General features: G+C 37.8%; 1 protein-coding gene across 1 annotated transcript; it reads left to right on the top strand.

The window, feature by feature from the left end:
* Positions 1-254: 254 nt before the first annotated feature.
* Positions 255-22,938, top strand: SLC5A7 (solute carrier family 5 member 7; the record flags this gene model as incomplete). The annotated part of the gene is made up of 8 exons (XM_084286191.1): positions 255-432; positions 5,667-5,780; positions 8,887-9,042; positions 13,001-13,149; positions 17,956-18,099; positions 20,070-20,223; positions 21,351-21,568; positions 22,315-22,938. The coding sequence occupies 8 exons, from the start codon at positions 255-257 to the stop codon at positions 22,936-22,938; spliced, it is 1,737 nt and encodes a 578-aa protein (XP_084142317.1).
* Positions 22,939-25,886: the final 2,948 nt, after the last annotated feature.

The raw sequence follows: 25,886 nt of genomic DNA, 5'->3' as shown, positions 1-25,886 counted from the left end.
TCGTAATCACTGGTTACAATTGTCGGTTGTTGCTCCACAGGCGTTTTAATTGGTACGTAAACTTAATTTCAATTACACCTGAAAGACTCATTTCATAAATTCACCAGAACAGTCTCTTTAATAACCAACTGAGTTTTCTTTGTGTATTGATTCTAAAAAGCATCTTAGCAGATCTGTTAAATGCAGATGTATTATTGCATTTTCTCCAGAGGTCTTAATGAAATAGCGATCAAGGAAACAGTCAGGACTTCAACATGCCTTTCCATGTGGAAGGGCTGGTGGCCATAGTTGTATTTTACCTGGCTATCCTGGCAGTTGGGATATGGGCTGCTTGGAAAACCAAGAACACCGGCAGCGAAGGAGATCGCAGCGAAGCTATTATAGTCGGTGGAAGAGATATTGGCTTGCTAGTTGGCGGATTTACAATGACTGGTATGTAAAAATTATTTTTCTCTTTTTTTTTTTTCCAACCAGTGTGTAGTTTGTCAGTTTTCCATCTGAATGAAAGAGAACTATAATTTGTATGTTAAATAATACAAAATGGAGAAAATATCTATACTTTCTTTTCCAATTGCTGCTGATATTGTTTAGTGAACAGCCAAGTAATATCTAGATAAAAACAACAAATTGTTTAAAATAGTACAGGAAGAACATGTTATATTTCATATTCATTGTTTTTATATTCATCTGTAGAACAGATATGTTTGTGACAGAAATATAGGAGTTCTATAGATTAATAAGAAATCCAGTTTTAAAATCATTGTTATTGTTGTTGAAGCCATCCAAATTCATGAGTTATTTTTGCTTAATCTGAGTAAGGCAAAGTTTATATGGAAAAAGGTTGGAGGGAGGGGGTGTCAGCATCAATTTAGAATAAGATTCTAAAAGGAAATTGGCATAAATCTAAATTCATATGTCCACTGACTTACAAGCAAACTTACTTTGTGGATTCTTTTGGATTTTCTTTTTTTTTAACAGTTTGACAAAATAAGACATTGCTGTGAATAGTAGTATCAGTAGGAAAAGCCTCGGTGAAGAATGAGTTCACTAATTTTGTAAGCAGTGCAGTCTGACTCCCAGAGCCAATTGAACCAGATAACGTATGTGGGTAAACAAGTGTTTCACAATGTGATCCAAAATCTCAAGTTTTGCAGCTAACAGGTGGTATCAGAACAAAACTACATTATAAGAAGAATGAATTTGCCCACCCTTTCTATTTAAGCAATTTAATTTTATTTAAGCTTGCTTCATTGTTTTGATATTCTAAATTCTATTCTGGCAAAGCCCTTTCAATCCTCAAATTTGATTTATTAGGTTATGGGAGTTTTCATTCTGCCCTGTAGTGGTTTCACATTTACTTAATAAGGAAGAGTTGCATAAAAACTTGAATCAAACTTCTGTGTTCTTTAATCGGGAGTAATCCCCATCTTCTCATAGAGTCATTTTCCTCATTGAAAGATTAAATATTTGGATAAAGAGTAAAGGATGTTTGTAAAAGTTGTTAATGTTTGAAGCCAGGCAGTTTTTCTACTGTTATCACTTCGTTATAATGCCCTGGAGTACATCTGATGCTTCAGTAGTCATATATCCATCAGCTACTGAGGCATTAGATATGACAAGGTTCTACTTACAGCAGAAACTGGTTTGACTGTTTTCTGCCACATTAAATGTTTTCAAGAGCACCAAAACCAGAATATTTTGTAGAGATATTGCTTGCCACAAAACCATAATCATTAAATTGGGGGAGTAGAGATGAAACAAGACATTCCCCACACAGGTGGCTGTAACTAAGAGCCTTGCCAGTGGAAGAAAACACAAATTCTGGTCTCCTTAATCCAACCTTACAGGAATAGTTTTAGTAACAGCTGAAGCAGAGATGAGACTTGATATTAGTCTTGCTGTATAAGAGGCAACTTTTATAACTACCGCAATTCACACACACACATGCTCATTCTATTTCATGCAACCTCCTGAAATTATGTAGTATATCATCTCTGCAGTAGAATATCAGAGTATCCTAAAGTCCTTGCTCAGGTAAAACACTCTGGTTTAAACATCAGGGTTTACACACTTTCTCACCCCCATCTTCCATAAATATGGCAATTAAAGCTTGAGATGCCAACTAAATTCCACTTTCACTTTTGGGGAACCACAACTTGCACGTAGAGCCAGGTGTGGACACAAGCCTATGGAATCAGAGGCTAGTTAAAGTTTTGTCTCAGTGAGAGTGATTGGGATATATAGTTTGTAAAGTTATAACAAAATCACTGTGATATTTTACAGCTTTAGTTGTCTAAGAATTAAAAAGCAATGCCTACCTATAAAAGAAAAACTAGATTTTTTTTTAAAGAGAAGAAGGATAGAAAGGATATTATTTATACATGTGTGAAACACTTCAGATTACGATTAATTCCGTCTTTCTTGCTTGAGACAAACTCTACCATGTTCTATACTTAGAAGGGAGGATGACAGGACTTAGTCTATACATTTAAAACATTCAGAGCATAAGGAACATGACTTCATAGGATGGACTAGAGACTCTTGAGTATTTAGTTCGTTTTCTAAATGGCATTTAAAAGCCTTAAAGCAAGTGTACTCCCTATGAATAATGGCTATGGACATACATGGATTCAGACTATGATCCTGAAGAAACAGCTATACCAGCTACCCACTAAGATGCTTAAACATGGAGGTTGCTTGGCACTCAACTGAACGTGGAGTGTATCTGCAGCTATCAAAACAGGAGGGAAAATCTTGAATTCTGGATGGATCACAACAGCTCATATTAAAATGATCTAACATAGTTTTGCAATAGGCATGATTTTAATTTGTGTATCATTTTTACATGAGGATAATTTTACATAAATATAATTAAAACGTTGGATTAAATATTAGCATTCTTTAATTTGTATGGATGAATTTCTTTAACGGTGCCTGTGACAAATCTGAGTCTATCCTGATTTTAGTGATTGAGATTAAACCCCAAAGGAAATATTTGAAATGACATAATTAAAATCCTTACAAGTGCCACTAAAAATGTCATAATCTATTAATGTAATTATCATTTTACTTGGATGGAGCTTTGTATTCTTCCACAAGAATAAAAGAAATAATATTAATATTACCAATATTTTGGGGCTTTTTAATCACTAGATCAGGAATTTCATCTTATAGAACTTGACAATTGATTCAATAATTTGAACGGTTAGACAAGCAATCATTTACAAAGAAGTACCAGAAAATCTGACCTGCTAATATATATCAATATATTTAAAGAACTCTGAGATTCTTTTCTTTGTTACCCAAATGAACTAAGTGCAGAATTACACTGCATATCCTTAGTATTTGCCTGATTGTTTTTGAGGGTGTTTATTTTAAATGGTATTTGCTGTGGTTTGGGGTCCTTCAGATGTCAGGCAGAGAGGATTAAAATGGATTACCACATGAGTGTTTCTATAGATTATTAAATTTTATATTCCTTTTGTCTGATTTAGAAAAATAAAAAATAAATGGAAAAAAAAAAAAAAAAAAAGAATTTCACCAAAATGTAGCTTAGCGAACTGAGGATCAGAACATTAATATCTTGGGATGAAATCCCCTCCTATCATATCCCATTATTTTCTTTCTAATATATTTACTGATAAAAGTATACCCTTTAACCCCCTGACAAAAAGCTGTGTAACACCTTTGTAAAGCTCTGGGGTCCTTGGCAAGTGTTCCAGAGGAGTAAAGTGCACACAAAAATTGATCAGCAGCTAATTTTTAAACTCCCAATCAATAAATGAAGTCAATCAATTAGAAAATGAGAGCTAAATCCTCCGTGCCAGCCTACCTGCCTACCCGTCCATAGGGTGGCATTCCTGTCCCCAGGCATGGAAGGGCAATGACCCCTGCAAAATCCTACAGAACTGAAGTGTCTTCGTCCCCTCCAGGCCAAAGCTAGGGAGCTGGGTACAGCATTCCAAGATCTCCTTGGAGAGCACACACCCTTTCAGTGGCAGCCCCAGGCAAATCAATGCTGGATGCTGAAGACTTCTTGCACCACAGCTGCAGATCTGCTAAACATTTTTCCTTGGCTATGGAATATCTTTTCCTATCTGGAAGTGGGTATCATTCATGCAGTATTCATGCTCATACTTTTTCCAGGGAGGGAGACAAATACAAATATTTTTCTAATTATTTATTCAGTAAGTTGCTACAGCGTGCAGGTGCTTAAAACATATTCTCAAAGTATATTCTGCTTGAGACTCAATAGGCAACACATCCCAGGTGTATATTGACTTCAGTAACCCATATTCCCACCTACTTCAGTAGATTCGCATTCTTAAGAGGCACAAAATCCCAAATGTCTCGTGATTTTCTATATAGATTCTGTACCCCTGTATCTTCCTGTCAAGGATCAGTGGTCACCCATCTTCTCCATGTGATTCCACATGGGCATCACTCACTTGTCTCTGTAATGTGCAACAGGTCTCAATACTGAAACATCTACCAATGCATGGGGTCACTCCTTTTGTTACAGATTTTCTCTGCATACACATTTTTTGTACAAGTCCATTACAGTATTTCCAACAACAGTTCTGCCTATTCCTGTTTCAAAATGCAGGAGGGGAGACAATTGCAATGCTGCAGCTTCCAGAGGTCTTTGATTCTAAAGCCATGGTGCAGTTTAGCATCAAGTAGTAATAGAGAGGTACAACAGTTAAGTGGAAAAGAATGGTCAGCTAGATTGCCATTAAAGCTCTTTAGAAATTCTAATTAATTTGTGTTCAACTCCATTTCTTTATCTGAGACACAGAATTCTGAAAATTACTTCACTACAGAATTAATTATGAATGATTTTTGCAAGTACAATCATGATAAATTTCTGTGTTTGAGAATTTCTTACAGACCAGAAATTCAGCCATAATTTTGTAGATCCAAAATTCTCAAATGTAGAAACTTGTCTTGAAGGCAGAGGATCAATTCATTAAGGGTCTGAGGTCAGTATTCTAAAATAATGTTGTTTCTTAGACAAATGTTCACAAATACTACAGATCGTACAATTCACTTCTGGAATATATCTTCAGGGAACACAAAAATAAATGAGAAAACTTTCAGAACTTAAATAGCAGTACAAAACCATCATAGCTCTATATAAGGATTTCTCTACTCAGGGAAATCAGAATTTAATAAATATGCTTTATGTAGCCACAACTTAAAATTTAGTAAGATTTTAAAGGCACTTTTTTCATAAAATCCCTATTAAAAGATGGATGAATTAAACTCTTGTCTAGTTTAAATGCTCTGAGTTTTCTCAGCTGGAATGACTTTGTCATTTTTTTGTTTATTGTTTTTCCTCTGCTCTCCCTCCTTCATTTGGACTAACACAAAGAAAATGGTAATGATTAGTGAGTTGATATGCTTCATTCATTGTAAAAAAAGTAGTGAGGGACTCGGGCCTCACATTTTCACTGACTGTGCAGAGTCCATCTGGTTTCTCTTTCATATGTTTTAAGTTATAAAATTTTGGATTAGGACTACATTCTATATAATGTTGTCGTGTCTGGGACTTGTACAGTACACACAATAAAAAATCGCAATATTATAAGTGATGATGATTTCATTCTACAACATGGGAGGTTTTCCTTCTTTGTGGGCATTAAATATTTTTTCTTCTTTTTCAGCCACATGGGTTGGAGGAGGTTACATCAACGGGACAGCAGAAGCTGTATATGTCCCAGGCTATGGTCTAGCTTGGGCTCAGGCACCTATTGGTTATTCCCTTAGTCTGGTTTTAGGTAAGCAAGCAACTGAAGCTAACAGCCTCTGATTTTAAACAGTTCTGATGACAAGACCATCATTTGAAATGACACAACTAGGGTCTGATATAAGGACACTGAGGTAAACTAGATCCCTTTTGCTGATAGGCTTAGGCTATTAAAAGGAAAAGTGGGAAATCACTTTGAGTAGTTCGATATCTCCAGTACCCTGAATGTCTCATCAAGACCTAGATGGTTATGACCACCATAGTGATCTATGGGGTTCAAAATAAGAAAGGGATTTTGTTTGTTTGTTTGTTTGTTTAGGCGTGTGCTAGTTATATGTGCTTGGTTTTATATATTCATGTTTTCTTTAAGAGCCTATATAATCTGGAAAATAATATCAGATTACTGATTTTCAGACTATCAGATAATATTGTAAATCTTGGACTTCAAGAGTGGCAAATATACTTGCATATTACAGAACTACTTACGTCTTTAAATCTTCAATGAGAGTATAAATAACTTACTTAATTTTAGGCAGGTAGCCTGGAGCACAACCAGCTTGTTGCATTAAAATTTGTTAAATGTCCTTTTAATTGTAGTAAAAAACTCCAAATCATGTGCCAAAATGTAAATACTGAATCCTGTTGTGTGTACGGTTGGTGTATAAGATACAGGCAACATTGTAATTTTAATGCTGTGTTCTGTAACTCCCCAAATTTAGTCTCAGACCTTCTTTACTTTTCTTAATATCAATAAAAAATCTCTAATCATGTCTCAACTGCATGGAGCAGCTCACAACAGAAATGTTGCCTTGTAAGCCATGATGAATGCTCCACAAAGCTGTCAAGTGTATCCTCTGTTTGTGAACAGATCATGTCCCTAAGGGAAGTGCTGGTGCAACTGCTTAGAAAGAATATGTTTGCCAAAATGATCCTTTGCTTTTCATCATATTAGACTTTTAACAATACTTAGCCTCTCAGTCTATTTCAAGCTTTTTCTCATGGTCCTCCCAGCTAGTCTGTCCCTATGTTCCTTTTAGTTGTTTTTCCAGCTCTTCTTGCCCCTATCATTTCTTCCTGTACAACTCATTTTCCCCTTGGAAGTGCTTTCCTATGGCCTGTCTTGGTTCTCCTCTCTTCCCAGGCAGAAACCTTCCACATGATGCATGTTCCTCCCTGGTGTATGCAGGCCAGCTCTAGTTCCAACAGTAGTTCCCATCCCTGGCAGCAGCGTTATTTCCTGTAAGGCAAACAGTAATGGTAGATGTCTGCTTGAAGATCAGTTGATGTCACTTTGAGGTCATGAGGGTCATGATCGGTCTGTGTCATTAAGTGATCATTAAGATCATAGCCGTGAGCATTTTCCAGGCTCATAACCTCTGTAGAATTGGCAAAATTAATAATAGAGGGTGAGTTAGACGCTCCCTTTTTGCATTTCCAGTATTTCCAGCTGTTTTTGTTGTTGTTTTTTTAATGAAATCCATATTTTTTTCCCTGAACTGATAAGTGTAGGCCACTGCAGAGAAAAAAAATAAATGTCTGCATCATGTGACCACACATCCCTTTGCAGAGCACAGCAAAGAAAGCATATCTGTAGGTATGATCTGTACGTGAAAATTTAGGGGCAGGAGGAAGAGTTGTTTACACTTTAAAAAATTATAAATACAAGAATAGAACCATAGAAGAAATATTATTGTTTCAGACTGAAGGATTTAAGATTAAATCAATCTTCCTGGTAATTCAATGCTCTGCTGTATACTTTTTTTTTCTAATTTTTCAACCAATTCAATTCTAAAGGTTAACATATCTCCTATTACCTTTGACAGATGTTTGAATGGCCTAATAGATTATATTACCAGTGATTTTTTTTCCTGTTTTAGCTGTATTTTGTAGTGATGGTATAACAAGTAGAATAGGAATGGGATTCATGAACAATGCAACAATAGTAGGAAAAAAAAAAAAAAAAAAACAACAACAACTGGAGGTTTTCTGCCTGCAAATTACCTGTCTAAAAAGAGTGTAACACAAGGGGTATAAATATATTGTGATTGGTAAGCAAGTACCTTCAGTTCAGGGAACTTAATGAAATGAAGAAATACCAATGGTATAAGGTATGACAGAGAAATTCAGAAAATCTTCTGGACAATACAATGGATAGATCACATATATTGTGATGAAGAACCTAACTAAAGGTCTCCAAATACTGGACAGTTGATCTTATTAGGATCTCCCTCATCTTATAGTTTTTTAAATGTAGTTTATATATTGTATTTCAGCAGTTTTACTGTGAGAGAAGTCTACTTAGCTGTAGACGTGCAAGTATTAGCAAGACAGATTAACGGCTGTTTCAGCTTTTCAGAGATGTATCCTTTTTTTTTTCTTTTTTTTTTTAACTCCCAACCAGAAGGAATTTGTAGATTGTATATTAGAAATGTGTTAGAAATATGCGGACTTTATACATTTATGTACATATACAGCGCATATGCAAGCCAGGCAGAGAAGAACTGTGATATATCAACATTTCTGAACATGCACAGAAATAAGTGAATGATGAATGTTCAGGGAGCCTGACACCTGCAGAGCCCAGAAGGCATTTGACCTACCCTCCAGGTGGAGTAGGGTTGATTTAAGCATACATTATAAATCTGAATTGTTCTGGAAGAATCATACTTGCTGTGTGCATACTATACCATGTGTGAACTCATATTTCTGATCCAGGAATCGCGGACAGTTTTATTTTTAGAGTAGCCTCATGTAAAGAAATCAGACCCATAGTCATGCTGGGTTCAGCTCTAAGTATGAACAGAATTAGGTAGAAAAAAACCATTTCCTTAGGCTGATACAAAATTACACAAAACCCTGACAGCATCCATAGTGGCAGATGGAGTAAACTGAACCAGGCAAATTAAAACACTAATTGTTCATTATCACACTATACACATGAATAGTGTGAGTTTGTTTATGTAACTCTGTAGATAGATGTAAAGTTAGAGTTCCCAGCAGATATTTTAATTGTACCTATTTCTTAAATACATATATGTGTATATATATATATTTGTACCTTTAATTCAAATTCTATGTTTTACCCTTTAATAGCAACACATTTCTTCACTGCAGCCTTCTGCTACTTTTCTTTGTAGGAGGTCTGTTTTTTGCAAAACCCATGCGATCCAAAGGCTATGTGACAATGCTAGACCCTTTTCAACAGATTTATGGAAAAAGGATGGGAGGTCTCCTGTTTATTCCAGCTTTAATGGGAGAAATGTTCTGGGCTGCTGCCATCTTCTCAGCCTTAGGTAAGGAATTAGCATTATAAAAAATAACTTGTAATGGTTGTAAATGATTAAGAAAATCAGAAATATATAAAAAGCCTGATTTCAAATGCTAACTATCCTAACTAAATGATGAAGAGTGTGGAAGTTGTCTTGGTCCTATGGTAACCAGTAGTCAAAACTAATAATGGCACTCCATTGATTGTTTTGGTAATGGAAAGACATGCAAGATATCTATTCATTTTCAGGTATCCTTAAGTGGTCCCTTCTCAAAGCAGCATGGAAAGATTTAGACACAAATTTCCCTTAACAGTGAAGGTGACATGAGTCATTGCAAGTATACCTTTTATGTCAAAGCTGATTGAGCTTCTCTTTTATACCATTGAGACCACAAGAGAAAGCTAAAATTTCCCTGAAAAATGTGGAACACCATTGACAATGCATCTAAACAAAATAATCTTTTACATTAAAAAAAAAAAAAAAAAAAAAAAGACAACTTTCCATAGCACAAATAATAGAAGTAAATCAAGATGCAGGTAAATAAATTTAAATATTATTCTATCTGCTGACATGGCTTTCTACTAGACAAAATGAAGAAAATATTTATGATTCAAGAAAGGATACAGAGAATTAGTGGAACTATGACTCAATAGAAAATCATGTAACTTCTCATCCAGTCCTGAAAAATAAATCAGTTTCCAGGGTTTTTAATTATATTTCAGGTTTGAATTTAGCAATCCCTTCAAGAAGTGAGAAAGCCCTTGAGCTGAAGCACCAGCAGTTGACTTTTACCAGCTAATCATACTCATAGTGCACATGCATGTGGCAATGCTTTCTAGCACAAGCTATTTTAAACAGAAAATAAAATTTGAAGGTACTCTCCAACTGTGCTCTGATGAACTGCAAAGCAATGGGGAGCTTGTTTACCACAATTTCATCACAAAACCCTTAAAGGACTAAGAACAAACTACATGCTGAGGTGATAGGAGTTGAATAGCTTGAAGAACTCTCTGAGTATTTGGAATATACTTTCTTTTTTGATTGAGGACAAGCTAATCTGTGATATTTCAAAGCAAGTGATGTGAATGCCTTTCTAGTTGCTTTATATTAACGGCTGACAGCTAAAGACTATCAGTGACAATAAAGGTCTTTGAAAATTTTAACTATCTGAATAGATGTATTTATATTATATCTCCTGATTTGCACATCTGTCCTCACTGATGAATGTTTAATCCCAGTACTCTTCACTTGTTGATTCTCATGATTCCTTGCTTGGCAGGGTTATAGAAGGGAAAGACAGGACTTTCAGTTTGTGAAAGAAGTTCAAGTCTGTAATTCTATGACACATGAATCTTGAAGACTCAATGTAGAACAAATAGCCTGTTGGCTCTCTGCAACTCTCATATACCATACATCATGCTGTGTTGTACTGCCAGAACTTTTCCACCTATGTGGTCAAGAATATTCACCTGCCGTATCTGCAAGAACTTAAAGTTATTGCTAAGCACTTAATATAAAGTACCCTAATTAGAAAGAGAGGGAATTTTAAACATAGTGTTGAAAGACTTCAATCACTTGAAATAGCTAATACATCTAAGGCAAGTGTATAAACACCTTGATAGCAGCTAGAAGGACACTGCTGGAGGACACAAAATATTCAGGAGATTTCTGGAATACACTGACAATTCCCTGGCAAAAATAACCAGGGAACCGATGAATGGCATTGCTCTGCTGAACCTGATATTTGCAAACAAGGAAGAAATAGTTAGGGATGTGAAGGCTGCAGGTAGCCTTACCTGCAGTATTCAGGAGATGGTGGAGTTCAGGGTCCTGAAAGGAAGGAACAAAGCAAAAAGCAGGATCACAGCAACAGATTTCAGGAAAGTAGATTTTGGTATCTTCAGGGTTCTTCTTGGAGAAATCCCATGGGAGATGACACCTGGGAGAACAGGGGTTCAGGAGAACCAGTTGATACTCATGGATCACCTCCTCCATGCACAGTCTACCCTGATGATCAGGAAAACACGCAAAGGTGTCAGGAGACCTGCATGGATGAAAAAGGAGCTTCTGGCTAGAATCAGACATAAAAAGGAAGTATTCAAACGCAGAAGCAAGGAGAGGTTACCTGGAAGGAATACTGAAATGTTACCTGAGCATGTTGGGTTTAGAAACACCAAAGTCCATACACATTTGAATCTGACAATAGAGGGCAATAAGAATGGTTCCTAAATGTACATAAACTACGTAACATGTAGGCCTGCTGTTGAATGGGACAGGAGACCTGAGGTCAAAGGATATGGGAAGGCTGAGGTACTTAGTGCCTCTTGCCTCGTTCTTTGCTGTTCAGACCAACCTTCAGGAATATCCAGACCCTGAAAACCCTAGGAAAGTTCAGGGATAGGAAGACTTGCTGGAAAAGGATCAGGTTAGGAAACATTTAAATAGACTGAACAGACACAAGTTTGTGGGACTTCACAAGATGCATTGCTGAGTGAGCTGGTTGATGGCATTGCCAGGACACAATCAGTAATATTCTAAAGATTGTGGTGATCAGGAATGTTCTTGAAGACTGGAAGAAACACAAATAAAAAATGCCACTCCCACCGCCAAGAAGGTCAAGATGGAGGGCACAGAGAACCAAAGGCTGGTCAGCCTCATCTTGATCCCTGAGAAGGTGATGAAGCAAACAAACTTGGAAAATGCTTCCAAACAAATGAGGGGTAACAGGAGGATTGGGAGGAGTCAGCATGGATTTATGAAGGGGAAAAATGCCTAACTTGATTCCTTCCATGATGAGCTGACTGGCCTGATCCAAAAAGGGAGAGCAGTGCATCTTGAAGATTCCAGCAAGACCTTTTGACACTGTCTCCCATAATATAGATAAACTGATGAAGTACATAGTAAGGAAGTGGACAGTGAGGAGGACTGGAAAGTAGCTGAGCTGCCAGTCTCAGAGGTCTGTGACTTCTGAGAATCCAGCTGAGATGGCCACTCACCCAGTGGAGTTCCTCAAGTCTTAATACTGAGTCCTGTGCTCTGTCATAATTGCATTAATGATCTGGATGATTGGCCCTAGTGCATCCTCAGTTAGTTTGAAGAAAATAAAACTCTGAGGAGTTGCTGACAGATCAGAGGGTCATACTGCCATGTAGAGGGACCTCAACAGACTGCAGAAATGGCCAAGAAGCTCATGAAGGTTAGCAAAGGGAAACGCCAAGTCTTGGAGAAGAACAACCTGATGCCCCAGTACAGGCTGGGCACTGACCAGCTGGAAAGCAACTTTTAAGAGAAGGACCAGAAAGTCCTAGAGGGCAATGAAGTTGATTCTACAAGCTGTTTTGTGGAGACTGACTGGCAAGCTCAACATTGTGGTCTGTTTTCTACAACTGAAATCTTATTTGATGGTGCTTGCAGAAAAGCTTGTTTTCTAGGTCAACAATGGTTGTTGTATTCTCCAGTTTGCAAAGAAACCCAACTTTCTCCCATGTAAATAGTTCAAAGACACTTTAGAAAAGTCAATGAATGATTCTTCCCTGGTCAAAAGGGGACAGCTCAGAGCACAAGTGAGATACAAAACAGTATCTTTACTGCATTTATACACTTGTTCCTATGCAACTGTAACTCATCCAGGGAGGCTTCCAGTGTCTATATGTGGTTTTTCCACATGCAGAAGATTGTAGTCTTTGCAGAGCTTGAGCAGTTCTGTAAGGAAAAGCTGTTGGGATCCTTCTCCATTTGGTAAGAACCTGCAAAGTGATAGATCTTAAATTTAGACCAACAGCAGTCTTCCTTTTCTCAATCCTATCAAAGGTGCAGAGGGATGTTCAGAAGATAGAGGGGGTTATGTCTTCATGCTTTTGCAGTGTCAGAATGGATAGCAGACCAGTACCTGTATACACAACCTGACAGAGGTGAACCTTCTCATCATTCTGTGACATACACTAACACAGTGTTTTGTTGTTTTTTTTTTTTTTCCCCACAGGTGCCACCATAAGTGTGATCATTGACATTAATATCAATATATCAGTCATTGTTTCTGCCCTGATTGCAACTATGTACACTCTTGTGGGTGGGCTTTATTCTGTGGCCTACACCGATGTTGTTCAGCTATTCTGCATCTTCCTGGGGCTGGTAAGTTTGGCTTTTTTTCCCCTTTGTTGAAGATTTTTCCTTGAGAATTATGACAAATACTGAGACCTGTTGCCCAGCAGAGATTTTGGAACTGTGTCTTCACTGACAGTGCAGAGAAAAAATATCTCCACTCACAGAGCAATGACTTTTGAAACTGTATTTACACCAAAGTACAGCCCATACTCTGACAATACTGCTGGCAAGAGGTAATTTTCCTGCTGAGCATCTAACTCAGAGTAGTAATGGTTCTGATTCCTTCCCTATCTGCCTATAAGACCATATCACAGGCACTGGAAGGAGACATCAGATGCAGAGAACAGTCAGTAAAACAGTCCAGAAACACTGGAATTGGACCCGTGCAGCTGATACTCTCCTACTTCTCTTTCCTGTTGCTGTCACCTACTCACACAACTTAGTTAATCTCCAGTTTTAAATCATCTACTGGGTTTTTCTCTCATTTCTCTCCACTGACCTTGGAGACCACGGTCTGGGGAGTCTCACCAGAGGACCTTGCTGTTCAAATATGATGGTATGATTTGTCCATCAGTTATCAATGATAAGTTTGTGGGCAGCCTTTTCCTGTTTTACTACTGTTCTTTGACTCTACTCTGAAAAATAGCAATGCAACCAGGGGTCAGATCATAAGGCTGCAATCAAAGAAGCTGCTGTCTTTGCTTGCCAGTGCCAGTAATAGATTGTCACAGTTGTGCAGAGAACTGTGACAGGCTGAAATAAAAGGGTGGCTCAAGGTGAATTTTGCCTTGGGGAACCCAGGGTTGTTTCTCTGCTTTCACTGGAGTTCCTGGGCAGCCCTAGGGAAATTGCTTCAGCCACTACTTGCACAGGTGGCCACTAGCCAACCCTGTGTGAGTCCTCACTCTGTGGTGTCTTATCATGAGGCCTGTGGCCTTATTTGCAGAAGTGCTAAGCACTCCCAGTTGTAACTGATTGCATGGGAATGGTGCTAAATACTCTGAAAAAACAAATCCAAGTTCCAGCTGGCCACCTCTGATGAGAAGTTATTCCAGAGCTTCTTCTCTCACACTTCTTTTCTTCACCTGTACAGTGGGGAGAATACTGACTCCTTCCCTAACGTGCATGTTAATATCTGCAAACCATTTAGGTTCCACAGATGGTGTACATTACATAAATTCCCAAACTAAAGTAAATCACTCATGCACTACTAAAGACCCTCATCCTGTGGGAATAACATGAGATCCTGTAATTAAAGGCAGCATGAACCTTACAGGGAAGGGAAGACAAACAAAGGCTGTGTGGCAGTCTTCTATATGGTTGGTTCTGTAGCTTTAATAGTGCTCTTTTAATCCAGGTTGGGCACTATATGTAATTTCCCGTTTAAAATATGAAATAATAACGTCATGTAGAAGAAATCACATGCATTACCGTAGGAGTCGTGAGAAGCTGGAAGCTTCAGATAGCACCTAAATGGTCATGCTTTTGGTTTTATAATGGTTTTATATGAGATGGGACACTTTCACAGCAAGTGTCACAGTAGATGTTACAGGCTCAATGTCCCAGGTTCCCCTACAGACTCTGGAGCAGTTTGTATTCCCACTGGCATAGAGCTTTACTGCTTATTCCTCTACTGTCTGTTCCTTAACAGAGAGGCGATGCTTGTTATTAATCACTTCTGTTAGCTACGCTGTCTCCTCATTTCAGGCACAGCCTCTTCCTTATGCCGCTGTAAACACCGGCCCATCCCAGGCACCCCATGTACTTCCCTGCTTTTCTCCATACAACCCCATGTAGTTTCTCTCCTTCCCTTCTCACTCTCCTGTACCCACAACTGCAATTCTCTGCTCCAGTCTGTGTCTTTACCTTGTCTAGTCAGTCATTCCCTGATTCTGTGCTGTACCCACATTATTTACTGCCTCTTCATCTCACCTATATTATTAATTCTCCATTCTAAACTCCTAGCTGTCATGTAGAAGTCCATTTTTTTCTGTGTTTTCAGTCCCACAAGTTCCAAGTCCTTAGCTACCTTTTACTTCTACCCCTGAGCTCCTAGTCACAACATAAAGTCCCAATTTCTACTTCACTTCCACAAGCTGTTGTTTTATTTCTGCTCAAAATCACAAAAAAGTGATTTTCCTACTCTCATTAGAAAGAGCTCAAAGAATAAATTGGGCAAGAGAAGAAAATTTATGATTATGTCTGTGTTAGCAAGCTAAAGAGTGCCTAGGTAAAAATACAAGATCATCTATTTAATTGTTGACAGTTCTGGTACTGTTTTGACCCATGCCAACTAGTGCTTTCCCAGGCAATTCCCAGGAGCAGTTCAGGGCTGTCTTTTTCAGCAGGGAAAGGAAACCTGGATGTACAGATGTGAGCTGTGACATGACAGTGAACTGCAGGGCCAGATAAAGTGTCTTGACTTGTTATATATTCTAATATAGAAGTAGTCCTTGAGATCACCAAGAACTATGTTGCTGTCAGGATCCAGAATGGATTACAAAAGCTCATAATGTGTTTGCAATACAGTCCCTATTAAATCCTGGGCTGTGACATGGAGGCTGCATATGGACCTTCAGAAATTTACCTCATGAAAATCTCATCTGAGTATGAGTAAACTACTGAGAAGATCATCACTTTGACATGTATGAGACTTAAGATTCAAAAAGAACAATAAATCCATTTGACATCCTTGTTTGCTGTAAATTTCTCAAAAAAAAAAAAAAAAAAAAAGCATCCTTTCATCATTTTGGCAATATATTTATTTTTTCCTCCAAATGTCTTGGTTGAAACATTTTGGTGATATTTCCCAGAAAAGCCTAAGCAGACATTGAGAAAGGATGGATTTTGGATTTTCCGTCCAAGTGCTTTAACTGGCAAAGTTTAAATGTAACTGAGAAACTGTACTTGATAAACATCCCAATTAATAGGCAGAGCTGCAAAACATAGCAATAATTCATGCCTTCATCACAAGTGGTTGCAATTAGTGAGCAACAAAGAAGAGGAGGATGTTTGATTTCCCATCTCCTTGCACCTCCATACACTTAAATCTAATCATTAGGACTGTGGTAATCTGCTTGTATTTGGATATCTTTGAAGGCTTAAGGATGCTGTGCTTGCAATGGTCTGTTCCAGAGAGCATAAAGACTGGTTTTCATTTCAGTTAAGAACTACCATGTTCTTAACATAAGTTACTGAGATACCACTGAAAAATGAGTTGGAAAAGGTTGAGTTGCACAAAAAGTCTGTTGGTGAAGGAAACCCATCTTCTGGCAGAAACTGTTTCCGGGAAGAGTTTCACAACTGATTTTTTAGCCCAGATCAAAAACAGAGAAACTGAAAATAGTGAATAGCCCAGACTGAAATTGTTCTTGAGGTACAAAAGTGCTGTAACGCATCTTGTACTGAGTATTATATGTTATATGTGTATGTGTGTGTGTTTTATATGTGTGTGTGTGTATTTATACCAACTGATATCATCTACCTGGACTTCTGTAAGGATTTTGATACAGTCTCATATGACATCCCAATCGTCAAACTTGATTTGAAGGGTGGATAAGGAATTGGCTTGAAGGCCACACCCAGAGAGTGGTAGTGAATGGTTCTATGTACAAGTGGAGGCCAGTGATAAGTGGTGTCCCTCAGGGATCTGTCTTGAGACCCTTGCTGTTTAATATCTTTATCAATGACATAGACAATGAGATCAAGTGCACCCTCAGCAAGTTTGCAGATGACACCAAGCTGAGAGGTACAGTTATACCAAAGAAGGAAGAGATGTTATCCAAAGGGACCTGGACAAGCTATAAAAATGGGGTCCATGTGAACTTAATGAGGTTCAACAAGTCCAAGTGGAAGGTACTGCACCTGGGTCAGAGCAATCCTGGACATGAGTACAGACAGAGAGAAGAACTCATTATGACCAGCTCTGCAGAGAAGCACTTGGGAGTTCTGATGGACAAAAAGCTCGACACACAGTGCAAGCTTGCAACCCAGAATGTCAACTGCATCAACAGAAGAGTGGCCAGCATGTCAAGGGAGGTCATTGTCCCCCTCCACTCTGCCACTTGGAGTGTTATATCCAGGTCTGGGGCTCCCAGCATAAAAAGGATGTTGATCTATTAGAGAGGGTCCAGAGGAGGACCATGAAGATGATCAGAAGGCTGGAGGATCTCTCTTATGAAGAAAGGCTGGGAGAGCTGGGGATATTCAGCCTGAAGAAGAGAAGGCTTTGAAGAGACCTCATTGCAGCTTTTCAGTACTTAATGGGGGCTTGTAAAAAAGATAGAGAGAAACTTTTTGCTCAGGCAGATAATGACAAGATGAGGGAGAATGGTTTTAAACTTAAAGAGGAAAGATTTAGATTAGGTGTTAGGAGGAAATTCTTCACTCAGTGGGTGGTGAGGCACTGGAACAGGCTGCCCAGAGAAGTTGTGGATGCCCCATTCCTGAAGGAAATCCTGATGCTTTTGCATGCTTTTATATGTAGATATTGCTCTATAGTGTGGTCCAGGAAAGGGTGTGAAGACTATATGCGGAATTTAGGGAAAATGTAATGAAAATATATAAATGTGTCTTTCCTGCTGGTGGTATGATTTACACTGATTAATCCTCTACTTACACTCATACTGTTCAGGACAGAGGTAAGCCATCTCTTACCAAACTCTCCAGATTTTGGAGATTTTCCTCTGGAACATAGTCTGACTGTTCTGCAAGTCAACTTGTAATTTGATTAGCAGCATGCAAGAAGAAGAGAAACAAACCAAATTTAATATAATTTCATGGGTTTATCATGCCTACATTACAATTGAACAAAGTGTTTCTCTTTGATTACAGTGGATCAGTGTACCCTTTGCGATGTCCCATCCTGCAGTAACAGACATTGGGTTCACAGCTGTGCACCAGGTGCACCAAGCACCTTGGCTCGGATCTATCAACTCACTTGACATTTACACATGGCTGGACAATTTTCTTTTACTGGTAAGTGATGGCTTGTGTGAAGGAATGAACCATCTAAGTGCTCACACTGTGTTACTGTTACAGCTGAAAAAAAAAAAAAAAAAAAAGTTTATCTGTGTTTCCAGAAACCTGAAAACTCTTAACCTCTTGACTCCTGCTAAATATTTCTGCACATTTGAATGAGTTCAGTGAAATATCAGTACAATATTGTAGCATGGCTGTCAAAGTCAGCAGTGCCAGGAATGCAATTTAAATATCATCAGGCTGCAAGACTTGATTTATACTAAAATTAATTAAAAGTGTGTGGCTAATACTTAACTGATGTCATTCTTGGCAAAAGAATTTATACATTGCAGAAGGCAATAAATACATTACACAAATGATTAAATATTCCTTAAGGTGTAGGCAATGTAGAAGAAGGTTTGCAGAGATGGATGGATGAATTCATACACACACATGCCAGAATGAACTGAGGGTTTTCATTATTTAACACCCATATATTACACATGGGATTGGTGGTTATTAAGTGCTTTCCATTAGAAAACATTTTCCATTCTCAGTGTCCCTGAGCAACTCCACAGCACGTTATCATACTCTAGTTTGCAATTTCTTTGTTTGTGTTTTTTTAATCAATCTCAGCCAAAAATCTTCAGCGTTTTCTAACAATAGAGTTAGTAAAATGCATCGTTTTATTCAGTTTAGGTTTTTTTAAACATTCTCAGAGAGCAGGTGTATGACATTAGCACAAGTAGCTGATGTTAGAATTTGTTAGCACAAATTCTGTGTTGAAAGTTTGAAGGTTTCATCTCTGCTGATGAACAAAGGAAAGCTCTGATGTTGCAAAATTGTGACACATTTCCTTTTCATCTTGTTTGTTTTATTAGAGCTCAGGAAATTTACACATACTTTGAAAGCTTTGTTAGGGGAATGTTATTAATACCACAAAGGAAAGCACTCAAAAATAGTATGTCAAAATCTGAGTTGCCTGTGAGACATTCATTTGATCGCTGTGTGTGCATGAAGCATATATGAAACACCTGGATACACACTATTAGATCCAAATGCCTCCTGCCTCATTCAGTGTTTAGAACTGGACTGTTCATGTTTAGTGAGCAATTTGCTTTATTTTCTTTCCATACTGTTTAGTCATAGGCACTTATTTACTTATAATAATAATAATTATTATTTACTTATAATAATAAGTGTCCACTTATTTAGTGGACACTATTCAAATGTTGTTCTGAAGACAGAATTTTAGCACTCGCTTTTCAGCCTTTGATAAGACTCCTTTATATCATATTTTGCAGGCATAACTTTTCCTTTATATCATATTTTGTAGGTATAACTTTAAGTCTAAATAGGATCTTCATTTATATATACCCAAAACAAGAGAAGAGTTACCACCATAAAATAAGATATTCTTTTACTGCTTTGCCCATAATTTATAGTGGTATCATATTTGATCAAGACAGTGGAAAAATTATTTTCAGATTCTCAGGCTGAATGTACACATATCTTGTTGCCTTGTTTAGATGGTCACGTATTCATAGTGGAAGATAAAATTTTGCTTTCAAATCCTATCAGCAACTAATCTAATTTTGAGGAGAGAAGGGTGCTGGAAGCCAAGTTCTCCAAATATGAGATATACCAATACTATTTTATAATTTTTCGTAAGGCTTCATCAAATATTTATGCAGCTCACAGTACCTTGAAATTGCAGAACTACACAAATGTGAAGTCTTGTTGCTAATTGTACAAAGGAAAACTTGCCTAAAAGAGTGGGATTTTAGTAGTCTTACAAAGGTTTAACATTACTTGCAAGAATGCAAGTTACAGCTATTACTAACTGACATGTATTCAATAAATAAATGAAAGAGCAGCATCACAGCTTTCAGTATTCAAGAGATGTTTTGCTTTGCTCTCTATGTGATGATAGCAAAGAAATCCAGTGTCAGCCCTCAATAACAGGATGTTGTTCATTGTTTTTGCAGACATTAGGAGGAATCCCATGGCAAGCATATTTCCAGCGGGTTCTTTCTTCATCATCTGCCACATATGCTCAAGTTTTGTCATTTCTGGCTGCTTTTGGCTGTCTTGTGATGGCTCTTCCTGCAGTACTCATTGGTGCAATCGGAGCATCCACAGGTAAAGAATTAAAAATGTGTAGTATAATAAATGTGTGAAAACCCCATTACATTTTTAAGTTTTTCCCATTAAGGAAAAAAAATTTCATGGTTGGAGATAAGGACAGGGAGGTCACTCAACAGTTACCATCATGGGCAGAACAGACTCAGGACAGGGAGTTTAATATAATTTGTTGCCCATCACTAGCAGACTAGCAGTGAGAAACTAAAAGCAAACTAAAAATACCTTCCCCCCATCCATCCTCATCCATCCTCTTCTACATCTTCCCCCAAGAAGTGCTACAGTAGGGGCTCTCCATGGGCTGCAGTCTCCTCCTGGCCACATCCGCCTGCTCCACCAGGAGCTCCTCCATGGGCTGCAGCGTGGAGATCTGCTCCATGTGGGACCCATGGGCTGCAGGGGGACAGCCTGCTCCACCAGGGGCCTCTCCACAGGCTGCAGGGGAACTGCTGCTGCCTGCCTGGAGCACCTCCAGCCCTCCTGCTGCACTGACCTTGGGATCTGCAGGGCTGCTTCTCTCACATTTTCTTGAGATTCTAGTATTTTTATTTCATCATAACAGTAATAAGTGTAAAGTGACTGTGGTTTTATTCTAGTTGTTTTAGGGAAGTCGTTTATCAGGAATTTATTGTCTTGATCAAAACACCCTTGTCACTTTTGTTGACTTAGTGAGAGTTGTCCCTATTGCAGTGACCATGTAGCTCAGCTGTTAGAAATGCTCTATTAAAATGTTTAATACCAGGCTTTGAGCTTTGAGCCAGTAATAATTCAAGAGAGTAGTTAAACACATCACAAATGAACTTGGATCTCAGGTTGGTTTTACTGAGGAAAATGGTGTTTATGAGTCATGTAGATTTAATATTACACATTCTAGAGCATTACCACAGGATGTGGTCAAACTTAGCTTAGCGGTAAGGAAAAATGCTGAGCAGAAGAATTAAATCTGTCTAACAGAAATCAGTGAGACTGTGCCTCTCTCAAATGCTTAGGTCCAGCCCTAGCAAATTCAGTCACTGAATACGAATGAAAATGTGGCAGTATGAATATTTTACTGTATATGAAGTCGAGCTGTACTGTAGCTGGTGACTACTAGCATTTCTCACAACACACTGTTCTCCATGTTGCAGCCTGGAATCAGACTGAGTATGGTGTCCCTGACCCCATGACTAAAAAAGAAGCGGATATGATTTTACCTATTGTGCTCCAGTACCTTTGTCCAGTCTATATCTCATTCTTTGGCCTTGGTGCGGTATCTGCTGCTGTCATGTCATCAGCTGACTCTTCAATATTATCAGCAAGTTCTATGTTTGCTCGGAACATTTACCAGCTCTCATTTCGGCAAAACGTGAGATTACATTTCCATTTTTTAATTTTAGGGAAAAATTTGGGTGAGACCTTTACTAGGTGAAGCACAGGGTGTCATTTCTTAATGAAACACCTCCTCCACATTCCTGCCTATGACTAGAAAAAGTATAACATTTTTTTCCTAACAGTATATTGAGTGCACTGAAAGTCACGAAATATTTATGGTTGTAACTGATGACACAGTTGAAAAAGATCAGGGTAGGCAGCTTTCAAGTGTTTTCATGGCATTGGAGTTTATTCTAAACAGCTCTTAATTAGTGTTGTAACCATAAGTTTTACCTTACTTAATGAAATGAATCTTTCTGAATTACTGATTTCTTAGGAAATCCTTTGACACAGAGGAAAGGCACAAAATGGGCTAGAGAGTCAGAGGTTTTCTTAGGAAATGGAGAAGAATATATTCTTACATGGAGTTGTTTGTTTTTTTGGTTTGTTTGTTGTTTTTTTTTCTTGTTGATCCATATTGTGGTTATTTTTAAAAGTTATTCTACAGCTCACTTGTTAATTTTTCTTTGACACAATATCAAATTTGCCAAATTTTTCCAAACACACAAGGATTAATAACTTGACGACCACACCCCCTTTTTTTGTTGTTGTTGTTGTTGTTTTTTTCTGTGCTTAAGACATAGAGAGAGAAATGGAAATAAATGAAAGCATATGTATATTACCATAAAAAAAAAAAAAAAAAAAAAAAAAAAAACACCTAACACTGCAATTTCTTTCCAGGCCTCAGACAGGGAAATCGTGTGGGTCATGAGAATCACTGTTTTTCTGTTTGGAGCATCAGCAACAGCGATGGCACTGCTGGCTTCATCTGTTTACGGCCTGTGGTACCTCAGCTCTGACCTTGTTTATATCATCATATTCCCTCAGCTCCTCTGTGTGCTATTTATTAAAGGAACCAACACCTACGGTGCCATTGCAGGATATTTATTTGGCCTTGTTCTCAGAATAACTGGAGGAGAACCGTACCTTTACCTTCAGCCCTTGATCTACTATCCTGGCTGCTATCCAGATGAAAACAATATCTATATCCAGCGATTCCCATTTAAAACACTTGCAATGCTTACCTCCTTCTTTACCAACATTATAGTCTCCTACATAGCCAAATACTTATTTGAGAGTGGGACTTTACCACCAAAGCTGGACTTCCTTGATGCTGTGGTTGCGAGGTACAGCAGAGAACACATGGACAAAGCAACTCTTGTAAAAAGTGACAATATTGTATTAAACGAACTTGCACCTGTAAATCCACGACACAGTCTGACTTTGACTTCAACATTCACAAACAAGGAAGCCTTTAATTATGTTGATTCAAGTCCAGAGCTGTCCAACACTGAAGATAATTAAAAAGTCCTATACCCACAGACAAAGCAATGCAAAGCAAGGTATTCTACAAAGAATAGTCAGAGGCATTTTATCAGAAGAAAAACAAAACTTTAGAATAAAATACCACTGCACAATTCTTTAAGTTGGTTCTATGAGCCATGGGAGGAACTCTTATCTGGTGTTATATGACATGTTGGATAAGATCATAGCCTGTTTACTGAAAGATACACTCAGATCCCTTTGTTTCCACACAGAACTATACACTATGTAATTAAAAAAAATATATTTACAATTGAAAATATAAGTAGCAGAAAAGTGCAACAGTTATTTAGCTAAGACATCATATGAAGAAATTATAATACAGTCACTTTGAAATACTATCAGTCAACATTTTATTGGAATTGTATGAAAAGATATTGTCACAGCTATAAGTGATTTATTACTAAAGAGCTAGTTGCCTGAGTAGACAGATAAATAAATTCCCTGGGTTTTTGGTTTGGTATTCTTTTCCTCATAAAATGTTTCAAAGAATACAAATATAATATTTTATTATTTGTATAAGACAGCAAAATGTGCAAATATTAATAAATTCCTTATGGGAGTGCTAAACATTATATATTCATTAAAAAAAAAAAAAATCAAATTAAATCACAAGTTTAAAGTGATGTTATACCTAATGCAAGATGACCTTAATCAAAGTACGTAATTATAGGTGTTCTTTTTCCTGTGTTTAGTGGCTGTCACCAATGGAGGATAACAACCATTTTAAAGCAATAATTGGAGTTGAAACTCAACTTGTGAAAAATGGCAGAATTTTTATAAACTGAATAGAACTTTGCAATGTTGTAGAAAGAAGCCTTATCTTGATTTATCATCAAAATGAACACTAAGAAAATCAGTCTGACACCGAGCAACCACAACAATGGAGCAAATATTGAAAAGTAAAGAGAATAAGGAAGTTGCTTGAAAAAAAAAAAAAAGATTAAAGGGCTTTCCATGGGGAAAATGCCCATTCTTCACTTACTAAAAAAGAAAATATATAGATATATATATATTCTCAAATACAACAAAAAGTGTTTTGGGTTTGACTTGCTGGGATTACTCTGAAAAGAGGAAATTTTCCATGGAAAATCACCTTTTCTCCAAAAAAAATGATTTCCTATGGGAAAAGAAGCTTGGTGGAGAGCTTTCCATATCTATAAGTGTCCACCTCTAGAAGCAGCAGCAGCTTGGAGGTGATCTGAAAGGAAAGCTGAACCCACAAGCACAGCAAAACACACAGCATTGTCTTTATAGACTGGACTTCTTTATAACAGCTATCCTCCTGGGCCAGCTTGGTGCCTCCGTGGAGCACCAGCAGTGGTCAGGCACAGGTGAGACTTCGCTCATAAATTGTAAAGCTGGCTAGGAACATCAAAGTAGGGAGATTAAGCCTCTTCTGACTTTGGTCTGGCCAGCAGGGAACGTGCAATTTTGTTTCCGTTTGCCCACAGCTGAGATGATTGTGTCTGTCCTCATTGGTACCGTGCCTTTCACAATGGGAGATCTCATAGCTAGTACAATTAAGAGTTATGTTCCAGTAATTCTTCTTAATATCTACGCATGATACTAAACATTCAAGTGAAATCCAGATATCCTCCTCTTGCTAGACACTGGTGAAAATTTCTTAACATCTACAGCAGGAGGAAATATGCTGGAGGATAGAAAGTGTAAGAATAGGTTTTGCTGCTAAAGGAAGAAGCCATCAACTTGTATATTCAGTGTTGACATAAACTTTCTCAAGGTCGAATCCTTAGATATGTTTTTGCTCCTTTTGTGGAGTTTTAATGGCATATATATATTTTATATGTAGATAAAATTAATTTTAGAGATATTATTTTTTCCTGCACACACTGCATTAGGAATAATACTACATTTGAGTTCTGGGTATGCATTTTGAACGTCAGTATTACTGTGTTAACAAGTTTAGGGTGTGCTCTGGGTGGAGGAAAACAAAATCAAGATCTAAACGAAACCCTAGAAGAGTCAAAATAGCAAAGAAAAGATGAGTTCCTGTGGGGTGAGTGAACAAGATACTGATGAACTTCAGGGTGCTGCAGATCTCACAAACCAGACACGAGCCCAGACTGTTCATTGCTTATTGAACAATGGAAAAGAGAAACAGAAAGGAATCTAATGGAAGAATGGGAGGGAAGAACAGAGCCACTGCTGAATTATTATCCATTTCTGTCCCAAATCCACTAGCCTGAATCCCTTTTTAGGAGGAAATATCAAGTGAGTTTTACCTGTTTCCATAGCTAATGCTTTACGTTTAGGTTTCAAATTAAGTTAGGGGATCCTGATTTACAGATACCTATAAATTTTCCTGAATTTTTTATCTTACTTTTCTTTTGTCTAGGAATTGGTAAAATTTCACTATGAGAAGCTGCATGTTGGTCAGCAGCATTTCTGTATTATGTATTTCAAAATTCTCAAGAGTGGGAGGAGAGGGAAATGGGCAAGGGGATTCAGCTGGACTCTTTTAAGGTATTTTAATTCTCTTGTATTCCCTCATAGCTATAAAAACATAAAGGCTTTTGAAATATTTACTATGAAATGTCAAATGAAAAATTAAAATGTGTTGGTCCAAAAATTTCAACCCAGATGCTTTCAACATAATCAGAATAATTTATGCTGCTTATCCTATTGAATATTCTTGTGAGATCACTGTGATTTTGCAAAGATTTCCTGTTTAGATGGAACTACACTTTCTGGGAGAAAATGGTTCTGACAAGGTTTTCCAGTCCTCTCTAAGGAAACTGAAAGGTTATTGCACTGTTACAAGCCATGGAAGATTTATCATGCAAAAGGTAGAAGCAACACAGAAGTCTATTCATAGTTTGACCTCAGCTCTACTTTCTACATGGCAAGTCTCCGTGGGTGTCTTTGCATGAGTCCAACAATGGCTGCAGTGGCTGCACTGGTGGGCT

This window comes from Netta rufina (genome assembly GCF_964035555.1).
Source record: "Netta rufina genome assembly, chromosome: 1".
NCBI classification, from domain to species: Eukaryota; Metazoa; Chordata; class Aves; order Anseriformes; family Anatidae; genus Netta; species Netta rufina.
This window is presented reverse-complemented; position numbering and strand designations above follow the sequence as displayed.